The sequence below is a fragment of the Truncatella angustata genome, assembly GCF_020726525.1.
Source record: "Truncatella angustata strain MPI-SDFR-AT-0073 chromosome Unknown BKA67scaffold_9, whole genome shotgun sequence".
NCBI lineage: Eukaryota > Fungi > Ascomycota > Sordariomycetes > Amphisphaeriales > Sporocadaceae > Truncatella > Truncatella angustata.
In genome coordinates this window covers 934204-950568 of record NW_025763389.1, presented here as the reverse complement: position 1 = coordinate 950568, position 16365 = coordinate 934204, and the positions used below count along the sequence as shown (strand labels likewise).

The following is a 16365-nucleotide window of genomic DNA, read 5'->3' as shown; positions in this document are numbered from 1 at the left end:
TAATTCCTCCCTCGTTTTACGTACAATCGAAGCAATTGATTCAGGAGACGATGAATCATACATACTCGTCAGGGTAGAAAAGGCTATACGTGCTGAAGCGAACTTTAAGCAGACTCTACCCATGAAAATTCGTACGAAACGTCCCATGTTCGCACTTGAGCAATCCTTTGTTGGTGATGGCTATCATCAGGGTTCTTTACTGCACTGGGCTGCAGCCAAGGGTTATATGGAAATTGTTGTCCTGCTTCTCAATGACAGTTACTGTTATTTTGAAGGCATCGAATCCACAAGTAGTATCACCAGTTACTCCCCTCTTTTTGTTGCAATTCATTTCAATCAAGAAACTGTCGCCATGGGCCTCCTAAAACGAGGAGCCCAGATATCTCAAAACACAGGGCATGCTCTACATCTGGCTGCTGCAGCCAACTGTCTGAAAGTAATGGCATATTTGGTTCGGAAGAAGGGTGTCTGTATTGATGCCACAGACACAGCCGGATATACAGCTTTGCATTATGCGCTGTGCTCATCGACAGCAACGACAGACACAATTGCTTGTTTATTCATGCTAGGGGCAGACATCAACAGAACAATATTTTATGGTATCCAGCAACACAGTCCTCTTGATATAGCATGCGAGTACCAAAGATGGACAATGGCGTCTGAGCTTATTCGACTTGGTGCAGATGTCAACGGCGCAATTCCTTGCACTCCTTCGTTCTCTAGCTCTTCCCTTTTGGACTTTCCGAAGCAAACTTTACAGACTGCTCTGATGGACATCAAGACGGATGTAAATAGGGAGCATGTAATTAAGGATTTGCTACGCAAAGCAGACCTTAATGCGATTGTAGTCCTGGGTTCATCACAAATCGTCCACTGGACTGGCTCGCTTCTGCACTGGCTCTTACTTCATGACAAAATTCGAGACATGGAGCTGCTGCTTCGATATGGCCAGATCGACATTGAAATCCCCGATTCCAAAGGCAAAACCTGCCTGGCACACGCGTTGTCTCTTTCGCAGTGGCAGCCTGAGGCAATTAGGCTATTAATGCGTTATGGCGCAAATGTGCCGGCAAGGACCACCAGAGAGATAATTGCTGTTCTCGAAGATCTGAGAAAGTCCAGAAATATTGGAGAGGCAGTGCAAGTCATTGAAAAACATCCCTATGTGTTGCAGGTCTCTAGATGTTTATTTAATGGGTGGAAGTGTCTTGTTGGACCACATGACGCCGTGACCACACGATTCATGCGGCGATTTGAGGAATTGGCATATGTCTAGAATCTTATACACTTATATCATTGTCTCTGTGTAAGAATGGGATTCTCGTATTTATTTCGATGTTTCTGAACGTTGGTCCTGAGATAGACCCTACGCCTTAGAAGGCTCCTCGTCAAAGACTCACAATGGCGTAACTCGTCTAAGCGCTTTCAATCTTTAATCTCGACAGGGTAGCCTTCCCGGTTGAATATGAAGCTCAACAGTGTTACCACGTAGCTTTATAGAAGTGAAAGTTTCTATCTCATAAAGGTCATAACAGTTGTCGTCTAAAACACTGCAGTTATCATTAACAGGGCCTTAGTCTATCACTAGAACCCCATGTGACTTCCTAGTGAGTCACTGCTACCAAGCAATTCCCTCCCTGACGGACCCCTGTCTGGACGACTTCCTAGGTAGTCATCGCTACTTCGAGAATTTCATTTGTATCTCTGACATCAAGGCTCGCATCTAGACGAACTCCTGAAGAACTATATAATGTTAAAAATGATAGCATGTGGTATTTCAGTCGATATGACTTTGCCAAAACAGAAACTCAATCAAAGTATAGGACTAAACAGGCCAGGAGTGCCTAATAGAACTACTTCATTCACCCCTCCTAATACCCCATCAGTTGAGTATTTTAATTATAGTGATAATGTCCGATGAACTGACGGGGTGCCCGATTTAAGCACCCCTATAACGTAGAGCACTTCTCCTCAATTAGCATCACTACTCATTCAACAGGACTTCATGACTGTACTACCATGATTGTTTCAGCGTGTGGACGAATTAGCAGGGTGGCAGGATAGAACCATAAAGCAGCTTGATCAGCCTGATCTACATACTGCGCTTGCCAATCATCCACAGATTAGACTGATGGCGCACATTCAAGGACATGAATATTTCAGGAAATCATGGCTGTGTTCAAGTTCGGCTTCGATACAAGTGAGCAGCTTCACTCAATGACACAAAATATGCTATTCGGGAAGGGCGAATGTTATTTTCGATGTGATCCGTTACGTACGTGCGATCTTGGTGGCATGGACAGACTACATTCTGAATTAACACTTCATTTATCATACCGCTATCAAGCAATTATAAAATTAAAAACGTCTTGAGTCGACATAGATTTATAATGTGCTGTATGTTATTAGTATATACATTCCCTTTAAGATCAAGAGCTCTTATCAGGCTGCTAAGTGTTTCCGGCTCAATCACATTCTTCGTCACCTCAAAAATCTAACAGGGCTACTATGGCTCATGACTACTAAACAATGGTTCTGGTGTCTTTGGCAAGAGCTCAGTAAACCGTTCACGATAAAGTTGCCTGTTGAATGAGATAAATGAACGAGAAAATATAACTCAAACATCCTTTATACACAGAAAATGGAAACCAGGTTTACAGCGTAATAGAGATTCTTCCGTCCAAATGAGTCGATATTTCTTCGATTGTTTGCCTAAGATTACCCTCCCCCAAATTGCAGTGTTGATTTCTTGACTTCAGTGGGTTTTTAAGATCTGTCAGCCGAGGGTGTCCGGTATGTCAATGTCCCTTTGTCTTGTGACTTTTCCGGCAACGACACCATCAGAATCCGATTGATCCAGCAACTGGTATGTGTGACGATTGAAGTAGCTGTGTATCTTATCAAAACATTTATTGAATATGACCATTAGGCCTGACTTTTGTTGAGACCGATCTGCGTGGATTAAGCCGGGCTCACATGGAATTTGTACAGGCACAAAATCCCACTCATCATCTTGAGTAGCGAGCGAATAATACAGGAACATGATCTGGGGGTCTTTGTCGCCAGACATGACTGCATGGGTCTTGCGACTAATTTCAAGTTATTGTAGTCTTGTCTAATGGATGTTCGAAAAAGCGCAAGAGTAACTTGACATGGCATTTTGTGGCTTGATATTAGGTGGAACGTCACTGTAATAACGATGTGTGCTAAAGTTCATCAAGTAGAGCAAAGGTACTAAATTTAGTGTCAGCGCGTGTATTCTCAAAACGGTTTTCCGTAAATCAAGCGTATTTCTACGAAAGACCCAATTTCTGCGTGCGCTTAGCGTATTTGCTCAATTCAGCTAGATCTGTAGCTTCAGGCCCGCCGACTGACTTCCTTTGGGGGTTTACAGTAGCTGTTGGTGCCCTCTATGTGAAATGCGTTTGAACCACAAGCTTTCGTATTCAAAGCTCAAAGATGCACTACGAAAAATAGCGTCAATTTGATCATTTACTCAGCCTTGTAGCCTTGTAGCTTGAGTAATGGATGGTAAACGTGTCCGGATATAGTAAGACATGTGCATTTGACCAGTCAACCCAGTACTGTACTTTGCAGGAAACAGATTTCAGCCCTAGAAGATATTGACGAATGGATGTCGAGGCGATATATAAAAAGGCTCCTTTGTTCATTTAAACAGTATTGTTGGGGTGAATGCCAGGGATGATTACAACCAAGCCCCAACACTTTCACATGCCAAAAGATGATCGATACCTGATTCCTGAAAAGAACCAAAAACTTATCAAGGGTACCCCTGCTTCCCTATGCGGCAGTGCTAACGCGCTAGAAGCCCCCAACCAACAGCCCACTAAAATCCACTATGGTCTACCAGAGCTCTGTGGGACGATTCCAATATTTTTATTGTTGTAGTCTTGCTTGAATGATTGTGCCCAAATCTGACTGATGTCATCAGATGTCAGCAGCATAGATGTTGTATCATGAAAATTAACAGATCCCCATACAACCAGGATCATATATATTGCTTTCGTTACGAGCTTCTTGCCACAAGACGCCCGTATCTTGGAATTAGCTAAAACATCGTATGGTGAGATAAGCGTGCTCTTTCTGCGACAATAAACTTTCAGACTGTCATTCCAGCGAGCTTGACTCGCAACCATGAAGAGCTGGCCCACTAGCTCTTTGGCCATCCAGCACGGCGATTTAAATCATCTACAGGCAATGATAACTGCTAAAGATTCTGCTGAAGATTATCCTGAGTGCTATGGAATGGGCGATCCACCATCAGGCAACTTATGCTCAATGCAAGGTCTATTGACACCAACTGTTTTCTTTAACGATATGGTGCAACTGGAGCAAATCGGATCTAGTTTGGAGTGGGAAATAGATTCCAACAGTGTAAGTACAGCTCTCTTGTCTCACTTTTCCTTGATTACCTTTATTCCTCTTCCTTTTTTGACAGCTAGTACTCGTTATAGACAACATATTCGGGGAACATGCCTCATTCCGATATCACAATAACTGCATCGTCTGCGAGGGTCGGACAAAAGAATCGGCGCAATACTTCAAAGTCTGCATCGTCGAACTCCGCGACAAACCATCTAGGCAACTGAGCAAGGAGAAGAATCGCATAGCCGCTAGCAAATGTCGTAGAAAGAAGGTGGCAGAACATCAATTGGAGGAGGAGTGGGGGATACTGAAAGCCCAGAATAACATCCTCAAAGCCTTCACGGGGCAACTTCAAGATGAAGTCCTGTACCTGAAGGATGAAGTTCTAAAGCACGGCACATGCGACTTTCTTCCTATTCAAAGCTATATCAAACAGGCGGCGACATCAAGTAGGCTAATCGCAAATGAAAATGACACGCCCTCGCAGCCCGTGTCAATTAAGTCGGGCCAGTGATTCTGCTTTTCCAGTATTATTGACAATGCAACCAAGCGCTAGGGCGTTATCTATTCTTTATACTATGTTATCAAAATCAGCTCGAGGCACGTTCATCACCAGTCAATCAATCAAAGGTCACGATGTTTTAGAACCGTGTGGTCTGGGATAATACTAGATCATTTTGTTAGTTAAGGCGCTTCACGGAACATGGATCGTTTAACCACGAACGAAAGATAACTTTTCGAAAGGCCGTGTTATTAGTGATGCTGTAGAAGACTAATTCATTGGCTTTCATGGCGAAGAAAATAGCACGGCAGACTAATCGCATTAACGCGGCCTTTAATACACAAGAAGGTGACACGCCTTGAATCATCGTAAGTGATGACCAATGTACATGACTGCTAGACATACACTTACCTGTACCTAGTCCTTATGCCAGCTCCATCGTCGAAGTATGCTTTAACGATGACATTGTTTTCAGTGTCCGAAGCTCTTTGCTTTGCAAGAGCCCGAAACTATCACCAAATATTCTCTGGCCATATTCAATGATTTAGCTAAACAATATTACTTCAGCGGTTGGGCATGTACTCTTCTATGACCTCCTTATTAACACGTATCTGTGCCTCAAGCCGAAAGGAGAGTCTCTGGAGAGACTTGTCGACGAAGTTACAATAGGAATCCATGTTTATATGGTTGCTTCAAAATACGAACTCCCATCTTTGCAGGAGCTTGCCAAAGACGAGATAAAACGACTGGTAAACCATATGCCCTTTCCTCTTGTTCCAAATCTGTTCCAAAGCGCGCGTATAGAGCTAACTACAGAGGACACCTGGATCAGTGACTACGTACAACTCTGGCTCAAGAATATTCTCAAGAACCCCAAAGTATGGTTGGGGCGTAGCGCTTCTTGGAATGTCAGCAGCATAGTTTCATTCAGTGATGTTCTCTTAACAAACCTAGCTAAGCTGCTCGCAAATAGTTCGACTCCAAAGAAGAGTAGGAAGAACAAGAAGAAGACGAAGCAAAACAATTTGATGAGCTGGAACTTGCAAATCGCGAACCTACATTCGAAAGCTCTCCCAGCACGACCAAGCAAAAGGCGAAGCCTACGGAGAACGGTTAGTCTTTCGTGGAGAACAAAGACATATGCATATTCCGATCCGAGCACATACTTGGCGATGGATGGAAAGAATATATCAGTTACCACGAACACGTGGACCAATTATCTCTACAGTATTCATGGCTCATACGAGACATGCTATAATCAAGACGCGCAGGGCTAACCATGGAAGGAAGAGCTAACATTACGGGATATATGGGTGGTTTTTGTATTTATAATATCTAATAACTTACAAAATGCACGACGACAATACGCCGTGTCTTGAACAACTACATTCTACTTTTATTACCTAACTAGCATAATGTAGCAACAAAACATCACTTTCATATAGAAATCAGGAAAATATTTGCACGGGAAATCACGGGATTATTAGGACTTTGACGTTAGGTGTACTATAATGATCAAAAGGAAGATCTGACGGTATCTGCAGGCGGTTTAGGTTCGAGTCTATTGCCCCGTCCATAACGGCTGTGATAGTTAGAGCTGACATCTTTATCGGAAGGACTATCCACATCAATTCCAACAGCCGACTCCGCTGACGAGACAGCACTCTGAATGGTCTCAGTATACATCTGCGCAATATCTTTCGAGATCTGTTGTAACGAGACATCATTGAGATGACCTCCGACTTGCTTCGGTCTAGACCCGAACCCACGATTTTTGCCATGTATAGTCTTGCCGTCAGTCGAAACCATGTACTGAATCGCATCATCACCTGTAGCGTAGTTCTCAATAATGCTGATGTTTTCCTTTAGAGTCTGATCTGCCTCAGAGCAGAAGTCTATGCAGCGCCTAACAGTCGTCCACTCTTCACGTAGTCTTTCCATATTCTTAATATCATCGTCAGAGACGATTCCATCTTTCGACTTAATCACGTATTGGTCAATGATGTCTGACAAATTCTTCTCCAATTGTACAGCAGTGGCACGAAGCTGAGTCTGACATTCTTGTAACCCCTCATGAGTAATTCGTTCTGAAAAAGATCCTAGGTCGGCTCGCGTATTCGCTTGGACCTGGTGGATGTGCTCCGATAGCTGTCGGCAGATTAGTAAACATTTCTGTGTGCTTAAACGTTCTTCCTTGAATGACAAAAGCTCAGGTGTGTCGTGACTGGATGCAGCAGTGTTCCGAGAGATGATCGTTTCGAGCTTCTCATCGATACGGAGTAGGTGGTCTTCGAGGTCGCTTGTGGTGGTTGTAACCAGTGTCCGGTAGCTTTCAAGCTTTTCGATGGTCACTGTGGAGTTCTCACTACATTGCATTAGATGAGAAGAGGCGTAATTTCGTAGAAAATACTTACAGGCTAACCATAGCCAGCGCAATACTTATCGTGGATTTGTAGCCAGCTAGCATCTGCCTAAACTCGTCGATGTCATCACCCATGTATCGTAGCCGAGCCCAACCTCGAAAGGTTTTGCGATCGCCGCCCGATCTTGCTAAACATTTTGCTAGTTCCTGTTCGAATTTTGTACAAGCAAGGCCGCAACGCTTTAAGGGGACTTCGAGTATGACGAGGTTTGCCACTGCGTCGGCAATCTGCGCAAGGTTACGTAGAACGTTGCTTAAAGCTTCTAGCTCTTCAATGAGATCACGAACGCGTTTCGGATGGTGTTCGTATTCTTTAATTGTAGTGTAGAGCGCAACACTAGACTTCAAAGCGACCGAAGCCAGTGCCACTAGGCCAGAGGCTACGCCTATTGCTTCGGCCATTGTGTTATGATGGTGTACAGAATGAGCTATTCTAATGGGCAAATGAATGGTGTGGTAGTTCTAGAGTCGGGGCCAGGAAGTCGAGGGCAAAAGGAGGGGCATGAATTGGTGCGGGGCGATATTCTGCCCCGCGGTGCTCTTTCTTTCTCCAGGTACAATCGCACATGACCATTTCGCAAATTACAGCGGTTGGTAGCGCTATTCTGATACGACAAGCACTTACTATGCTGAGATCGTGATGCTCCGCTCCCACCGTCCTACCTGAGTATCATTCAAGATGTACAATTCGCATGCTATTAAGAAAGACATATTTTTCGTGGAGACAAGCATTCAGCGGAGATCGTGCTAAATCATGAAACCGAAAAAAATAAATATTTCAGTGTTGTGAATCGTTCTGGCAATAAAAGTTAAACTTAGAGTACAACAAGATTTGCCACCACATCGGCAGTCTGTATAGATGTACGTAGAAAAACGTTTAAAGTATGTAGCTCTTCCATGAGATCGGGAACGCGATTCGGTCAGTGTAGAGCGCAACATTAGACTACAAGGCGGCCGAAGCCAGTGCCGGAAGGTTGCTGAGACTGGTTCCGACGGCATGCAACCCCGTCACGACCTGGCACATCATTGGTGCAATTGCGACATCCTAACCAACAGCATGTGATCATGATCCATGCTCGTGCAGATCGATTTATACGATCACACGAATGCATTGAAGGTACAGTGAATAACGAAAACCCCTTCCCCTTTGTGGATCGAGATTCTTTCTTTGGGCATCCAATTTTGGCGCTGACACAGTGTCATTCCTGCTGACCAAACAGTGTACTTCCCGCTTACAGTGATTACAGTTGGCCCTCCTCCAGTCAAGCTGACCTTATCAATGCTCGTCTATTGTACATAGCTGACCGGCAGCCCCTCAATATAGTTCAATCATAGCCTATGCTATTGTGTTCCACATGTTCCCCAAGTCAAAACACGATGATTGTTGGGTTTAGAACTGCCAGCCAGTAGTCACCATAACCTTTCATCAGCCCTACCAAGCATACTAGATCCAAAAGCGGGCTCCATCATGGCCCCTGCCAGAGGGGATGCAGCATGGGAACGAACTACTGGCTCGTGCAGCCACGTGGCTATTTTTGCTCAATCTGGCCCTGCAAATATGGCTGACTTTGGCTCACAGAGCATCTCATTCAAGAATGTTGATGGCTGGCCCTCCTTCCTTCAAACTCGCACCCAGAGAAACACTCCAGAGACGCTCACTTCGCGGTCGTCGCAAGGATCCTTCATCGAGGCGAATGACGATTATCTCGACTTTGAACAGGAACAGGAACAGGACCAAGATGACCAAACAGGTATCCAGTATTCAATCGAATGGCGAATCACCTACAATAAGAAGAAACTCCCTAAGGATACCGAATCAGACGTTACGCAAGCACCTGAGACATACTGGAAAGACATTCTTAAGCACAAGCTAGAGAAGCATGCGGCCAAAAAACTAGCGTCGATTGCAGACTACCACGTAGAAGATACTAACATCAATGTGTCTGTTCGCGATCGCTCGATCCGTGACCTCACCAATGCTACGACGGTCTAGACATCAACTGGGACGAGATAGATAAGCCGCTCCGTTCTTGGGCTCCACTGGATAAGCCTCTAAGATTAGACATCACGTTTAACTACGTGGACACTAACCAGTCCGATGACGAGATAGCACTCGGCCGCCAACGTGGCCGGTCTTCTGCCACCAAAGCTATGCTCTCCAGACGGGCTAGACAAATTGATGCTGAAGAGGCTTCCGGTCAGTCATCGATATGGGTGCGACTCTACCATTTGATGCGATGTCCAGGAGCACCTTGTCAGCTTGGCCCGTATTGTTGGCAGGATAGTGTTACCAAAAGACATTACAGGCTCAAATCTCATCACCTTAGAAGACTCATCAAGTATATTGAAGAGGGCCACGTCTTTGAGAAGCATGATGGTATGCCGGATGAATTTACGTGAGCAGCTATATGCCGAGGAGCAGCAGCTCTAGAGCGCAAGCGAAAGCGTGGAGACTCGCCAGCAGGCGGATCCCACCTATCCAGATCACTAATGTTTTGCCGGGTGGATCTGGCGTGTTAACAACTACGCCGCGTAGTCCTATCGAGATACCCGGGCTCCGAGACGTAAACGTTAGCAAATATACTAGCTGGCACTATTCTCAGGTGGATGACGAAGTTCTGAAAGCACAATTCAGACGATGCGGGACCTTGACACTAGAAGAAGGATACGATCTTGAGCAACTGCACGAAGAGCAGAACTTTCAGTTCTTGGTAGATGGTGGCGTCAAGGTTGGAGTAGCCAAAAGATTCATCCGCGATATCCCGAAATGGGCCAAAGAGCATGTTGGTTAGGTGTTATATTAGATTTCGTTACACGTTCCTCGTGCTTTGTATATTATGGTTCTTCAATAGACAGCCCGGTATGGCGAAAATGACCTTCTGCGCTTGACTTTCTTGATCCAACTACTTCTACACACCATTCCAGAAACGTCGCAAACCCACCGCGTGAATGATCAGCGTATATGCACCAGTTGCGTCTAATGAATGCTTTTAATTCGGCGAAGAATTCCTCGATCGGGTTCAGGTCCGGCGAATAGGGCGGCAGAAATAGAACTTTGACACTAGCTTCTCTACAAAGCTGCTCTATCTTGTCTGGCTGATGGAATTGTGCATTGTCCATAATGAGGACAGACTTTGGCTCAGGCCATTTACCACACAAGAGCAACAATTCACGTATAAAGTTCTCGAACACGGTACTATCAGTTGATCCTTGAAAATCCTTTGCATGCACTATGCCATCCTGTGCATACCCTGGCAAGATCTGGTGTCTTTGGTCACGATGAAACGGAGCCGTTTGCACAGGAGATACTCCTTTTCTTTCTCTTGCAACCGGTCTAATCGTCTTTTTGTTCCATCCGATCGATGCAAGAGCTCGGCTCACACTCATCTTTGTTACTTGAGTCTCGAACTCTTCGGCGATGAAATCGACCATTTCGTCTTGATACAAATATGGTTTGTCCCGTAAGAGATCACATAACGCACTCAGCATGGGCGGCGTGATGCTTCTTGGACGTCCAATGGCGTTTCGAGGGGCTCTCGTTGTTCCAAAACATCGGAGGTTCGCTCGCATCGTTCGAACGGATCGCTGGCTACAGCCAATCGTGCTTGCAAATTTTTCGTCGCTGCATACTCTGCTTTCGATCATACCTTGGGCGAATACGTGCTGAGATTCTGCGAGGTTGGGCGCCATCTTGACGACTTAGCAACGCAATAGAACGATAGGGAGCGATTCCGTTGATTAATTGCGTGAAGGAAACCAGCACATAGCGCCGTGTCCGAGACCCGCTCCCTGTTTTAAGCCGCCCACTACCACAAGGGCCTTCAGCACCTTCTGCTACGACAATAATCTCCTTAAACATTCGAGACAACTTGGCTTTGTCGAGCCACTCTGCCAAATGTATGCATAGTTAATATCAAGCTCGACGCATACGCAGACCATTCTTATCGATATGAGCAAACCCCGCGTTTCGTGCGTTGCTCGTCAAACCACAACACGAATGTGATTGGCGTGAGCTGCAGGTCGGCTCAGCCGCACTGCAATCCCAGTGATGAGGCTCTACTCAATGTTGTGGTTGCCAAATGTTTCCATCATGGTCAAAACCACCTCGCTCATCCGCTTAACGTTAATATGCGCCTTCTCTATATCGGGCCACAGGCCGAGTTGACTTTCACTAACGACCTTATCCACGGGAAAGACGAAATACCTCCTTACGCAATTCTATCGCACACGTGGGAAGCCGACCACAATAATGAGATCACCTATAAAGACATCATGAAGCAGAGAGGGAGCCAGAAATCTGGGTATCGAAAAATCCAGTTCTGCGCGGACCAAACCAAAGCCGATAGCCTAGAGCACTTCTGGGTCGATACCTGCTGCATCGACAAGACAAACGCCGCCGAACTCGCCGAATCGATTAATTCGATGTTCCGCTGGTATCAGCATGCTGCGAAATGCTACGTGTATCTCTCCGACGTGTCTTCCGGTCGTAATCAGATACATGAGCCCTTACGATCGACATGGAAGCAAGAATTTCGAAGTAGCCGATGGTTCAAAAGAGGGTGGACACTACAAGAACTTATCGCACCTGCCGTCGTTGAGTTCTTCTCCTCGGAGAGACAGCGGCTAGGTGATAAGAAAACGCTTAGCCAAACGATCCACGAAGCGACCAGCATCCCGAAGCACGCCCTCCAAGGAGTTCCCCTTTCAGAGTTTACCGCTGAGGAGAGGATTTCATGGTCAAAGACTCGGAAGACATCGAAGACAGAGGATAGGGCATACTCTTTGCTTGGATTACTTTCTATTTCCATGCCGATCATATACGGCGAAGGCGAAGAGCAAGCATTTGAGCGACTTCGCAACGAAATCACCAGGCGCTCTCCATTAAGGATGCTCACAAAACTTCCTGTAGCTGACGGAGCCGCCTTCGATTCCCATGGGAACGAACACACACAATGTCTTCCAGACACTCGAACCGATGTCCTGGATGAGATCGCGCAATGGGCGAACGATCCTCATTCAAAAATCGTTTACTGGCTGAACGGAATGGCCGGGACCGGAAAGTCGACCATATCGCGTACGCTCGCCCAGAGGTTCTTAGAAGACAATAAACTTGGAGCTACGTTCTTCTTCAAAAGGGGCGAGGGCGATCGTGGCGGCACGTCAAAATTTTTCACAACAGTCGTCAGTCAACTTATTCAGCATGTACCAGATACAGCCAGGCATGTGCAGGCTGCTATGGAAGTAGATCCTGCGATTATCTCGAAAGCCATGCGAGAACAATTCCAGAAGCTGATTATTGATCCTGTTTCCAAGACCACAACCAGCACTAATCAGTATCGCATGTATGTGATCATTGTTGACGCATTAGATGAGTGTGAACGGGAGAAAGACGTCGAGAGTCTAATCAACCTATTGTCAAGTACAAAATTGACCAAAAACCTCCAGCTTAAATTCTTCCTTACAAGTCGCCCAGAACTTCCTATCCGGGTGGGGTTTCAGGCTGTGAGCGGGACATACCAAAATTTCGTGTTGCACGAAGTGGTAGAATCAGTGATCGAGCACGATATAAATGTATACCTGAGGTACGAGCTCGGTAAAGTCAGGGAAACCTTTAATCGAAATCCTATTAGCGGCCAGCCTTTGCCTGCGAACTGGCCATCCCGAACAGCCCTCGAAACGCTAGTCAGAATGGCTATCCCGCTATTCATTTTCGCAGCGACGATCTGCCGCTTTATCGCGGACAGGCGAGTGGGCAGCCCAGATGAACAACTTAAGGAGGTGTTAGAGTACGAAACGAAGAGCCAAGAATCTCAACTAGACGCGACTTATCTTCCGGTCCTCCAGTCTATGCTTACTGGACTTAACCAGAGAGCTCGCAGACGAGTTCTAGATCGCTTCAACACTGTCGTTGGACCAATAATCACACTTGTCAACCCATTATCTACTCCTGCGCTTGCTCAGCTGCTGGGTATCCCACAGGACATGGTCGATGGAGCGCTTGAGACACTTCACTCCGTCTTGAATGTCCCCCGGACCGCCCACCAACCAATTCGACTTCTGCACTTATCTTTTCGTGATTTCTTGGTCGACCCGGCAAGGCAAGGAGAGCCATTCTGGATGAATGAAGAAGACGTCCACCGACAGCTTGCCGGTCGCTGCCTTTATGTGCTGAACAATTCGCTAATTACTGACATGTGCCAAGTCGTCGCCCTTGGGACGCCAGCCTCTTCTATTTCCGAGATGGAAATCAACAAACACATATCACCCGAACTGCAATATGCATGTCGCTTTTGGGCATATCATTTTCAAAGGTCACTGCCCACCGCATTGAACATTGCCGGTATCAGGCTGTTCTTATCGTCGCATTTTTTAGAATGGTTAGAAGCACTAAGCTGGATAGGCAGACTTTCGGACAGTCTAATCATAATCGAGTCTTTACGATCAATTATCTCAGTAAGACAATGTAACAGCTCTATCATTGTACGAATGCACTAACATAGCATAGTCAGAAGAATGCGAAGAGCTTGCGAATTTTTTAAGCGACTCAGTGCGATTTATGCAAGCCATGGGGCCGAATATCCAGGCAACCCCTCTTCAAGCGTACTCATCGGCATTGCTATTCTCTCCTAAGGGAAGTGTCGTTCGCAATTGTTTCAGGCACAATTTGTCGAAGTATGTGGCTTTGGAACCTGAAATGCCATTATTTTGGAGCCAGAAGCAGACGACGCTCGAGGGGCATACCGGTCCGGTCAATTCGGTGGCGTTCTCGCCGGACGGCCAGCGGGTGGCGTCGGCATCGGACGACCACACCGTGATCCTCTGGTCGGCCGAGACGGGCGAGATGCAGGCGACGGTCGAGGGGCATACCGAATGGGTCACTTCAGTGGCGTTCTCGCCGGACGGCCAGCGGGTGGCGTCGGCATCGGGCGACCACACCGTGATCCTCTGGTCGGCCGAGACGGGCGAGATGCAGGCGACGCTCGAGGGGCATACCGGACCGGTCACCTCGGTGGCGTTCTCGCCGGACGGCCAGCGGGTGGCGTCGGCATCGGACGACCACACCGTGATCCTCTGGTCGGCCGAGACGGGCGAGATGCAGGCGACGCTCGAGGGGCATACCGGTCCGGTCAATTCGGTGGCGTTCTCGCCGGACGGCCAGCGGGTGGCGTCGGCATCGGACGACCACACCGTGATCCTCTGGTCGGCCGAGACGGGCGAGATGCAGGCGACGCTCGAAGGGCATACCGGACTGGTCACCTCGGTGGCGTTCTCGCCGGACGGCCAGCGGGTGGCGTCGGCATCGCGCGACCACACCGTGATCCTCTGGTCGGCCGAGACGGGCGAGATGCAGGCGACGGTCGAGGGGCATACCGGACCGGTCACCTCGGTGGCGTTCTCGCCGGACGGCCAGCGGGTGGCGTCGGCATCGGACGACCACACCGTGATCCTCTGGTCGGCCGAGACGGGCGAGATGCAGGCGACGCTCGAGGGGCATACCGAACCGGTCACCTCGGTGGCGTTCTCGCCGGACGGCCAGCGGGTGGCGTCGGCATCGGACGACCACACCGTGATCCTCTGGTCGGCCGAGACGGGCGAGATGCAGGCGACGCTCGAAGGGCATACCGGTCCGGTCACCTCGGTGGCGTTCTCGCCGGACGGCCAGCGGGTGGCGTCGGCATCGCGCGACCACACCGTGATCCTCTGGTCGGCCGAGACGGGCGAGATGCAGGCGACGCTCGAGGGGCATACCGAATCGGTCACCTCGGTGGCGTTCTCGCCGGACGGCCAGCGGGTGGCGTCGGCATCGCGCGACCACACCGTGATCCTCTGGTCGGCCGAGACGGGCGAGATGCAGGCGACGCTCGAGGGGCATACCGAACCGGTCACTTCGGTGGCGTTCTCGCCGGACGGCCAGCTGGTGGCGTCGGCATCGTACGACCACACCGTGATCCTCTGGTCGGCCGAGACGGGCGAGATGCAGGCGACGCTCGAGACCGGGCCGGTTTACGATTTGCGTTTTGACTTAAGAGGTACACGGCTCCTAACGAATCGAGGATCGTTCATTATAAATGCTGTATATGACATTAGCTCCGAGACTCACGGCGACTCACCCTTCGTTAACCAGGTTTGCATAAGCTATGGGATTAGCAAAGACAGTTGCTGGATCACTTTCAACGGGCAAAACCTCTTATGGCTGCCCGCAGAGTATCGTCCCGCGATGTCTGCGGTCTTCGGCAATACGCTTGCCATTGGTTGCTCATCCGGCCATGTCTTTATCTTGCGGTTTGCATATCAACATTGAAATGTGTACAGTAGGCCACTTTGAATCCTTCATTTTTTCTTATCTCTTTGCAAAGCATGGTACTAGGGTAGGTTTAATATTTATCTTCAGTTGTCCTACTGTGTAGAAGGTTCTAGCATTTTCGAGGAGATGCATTGGATGATTATTGTGCCATTCTCTGTATCTTCTCTTGTTGGACTATAGCGATCTCAAATGATGGTACTGTAACTGCAATATTAATGTATATAGTTTAATATTGTTTGTGGTTTGGTGTACACTGTCTGTCCTGTCTAGCATGTGCCTCAAAAGTATTGTACTGTGTTCATGTTACAAGTGCTTGGCTTACTAGCACTGTACCACAGGATTGTGGGGCAGGTACCGCAATCAGTCAGTCACTAGAGCGGCACTGTGTCAGCCTAAAGCTCCAAAATTGGCTGTCAGGAATTGAAAATCTACTCCGCAAGACCGGAAGGCGATAATGTTACTAACTGTACGTTAGACCCGGTGGGGTCCACATGAGATTCTCCAGGCCTTGCTTAGCCCGTTGATGGGAGACGCGGCAGAATTTATTGTTCGAGAGTTGAACGACAGGTGGTTGACACAAAAATTAGCGCACTAGTAAGTGAGCTACAGTGGCCGCTGCACGGCCAACCCTTGTGTCACTCACCTGAACGATTAATGCCTCAACATGACTCGTAGACCAACCGGATCAGAGCGGCAACATGCATACTCAACATCAGCGCGGATACGCATCGCCATATCCGAGCGGCTCCA

At 47.7% G+C, this 16365-nt stretch overlaps 6 protein-coding genes across 6 annotated transcripts; 5 read left to right on the top strand and 1 right to left on the bottom strand.

Annotated features, from left to right (window-relative positions):
- Nucleotides 1–352: 352 nt before the first annotated feature.
- On the top strand, nucleotides 353–1276 carry BKA67DRAFT_663204 (ankyrin repeat-containing domain protein; the record flags this gene model as incomplete). The annotated part of the gene is made up of 1 exon (XM_046108142.1): nucleotides 353–1276. The coding sequence occupies one exon, from the start codon at nucleotides 353–355 to the stop codon at nucleotides 1274–1276; it is 924 nt and encodes a 307-aa protein (XP_045953336.1).
- Nucleotides 1277–3933: 2657 nt separating this feature from the next.
- On the top strand, nucleotides 3934–4900 carry BKA67DRAFT_695339 (uncharacterized protein; the record flags this gene model as incomplete). The annotated part of the gene is made up of 2 exons (XM_046109304.1): nucleotides 3934–4395; nucleotides 4460–4900. The coding sequence occupies exons 1-2, from the start codon at nucleotides 4156–4158 to the stop codon at nucleotides 4898–4900; spliced, it is 681 nt and encodes a 226-aa protein (XP_045953335.1). The 5' UTR covers nucleotides 3934–4155.
- A 1503-nt stretch (nucleotides 4901–6403) lies between these two features.
- On the bottom strand, nucleotides 6404–7712 carry BKA67DRAFT_525579 (uncharacterized protein; the record flags this gene model as incomplete). The annotated part of the gene is made up of 2 exons (XM_046098678.1): nucleotides 6404–7253; nucleotides 7303–7712. 2 exons carry the CDS (start codon nucleotides 7710–7712, stop codon nucleotides 6404–6406), a joined length of 1260 nt encoding a protein of 419 aa, XP_045953334.1.
- A 757-nt stretch (nucleotides 7713–8469) lies between these two features.
- On the top strand, nucleotides 8470–9511 carry BKA67DRAFT_417191 (uncharacterized protein). The gene has a single exon (XM_046096790.1). It carries the CDS (start codon nucleotides 8779–8781, stop codon nucleotides 9301–9303), a length of 525 nt encoding a protein of 174 aa, XP_045953333.1. The 5' UTR covers nucleotides 8470–8778; the 3' UTR covers nucleotides 9304–9511.
- Nucleotides 9512–9718: 207 nt separating this feature from the next.
- Nucleotides 9719–10102, top strand: BKA67DRAFT_663200 (uncharacterized protein; the record flags this gene model as incomplete). Its single annotated transcript, XM_046108141.1, has 1 exon — nucleotides 9719–10102. The coding sequence occupies one exon, from the start codon at nucleotides 9719–9721 to the stop codon at nucleotides 10100–10102; it is 384 nt and encodes a 127-aa protein (XP_045953332.1).
- A 1336-nt stretch (nucleotides 10103–11438) lies between these two features.
- BKA67DRAFT_540297 (vegetative incompatibility protein HET-E-1) lies at nucleotides 11439–15612 on the top strand (the record flags this gene model as incomplete). Its single annotated transcript, XM_046100758.1, has 2 exons — nucleotides 11439–13763; nucleotides 13816–15612. 2 exons carry the CDS (start codon nucleotides 11439–11441, stop codon nucleotides 15610–15612), a joined length of 4122 nt encoding a protein of 1373 aa, XP_045953331.1.
- Between the last annotated feature and the right edge of the window lie 753 nt (nucleotides 15613–16365).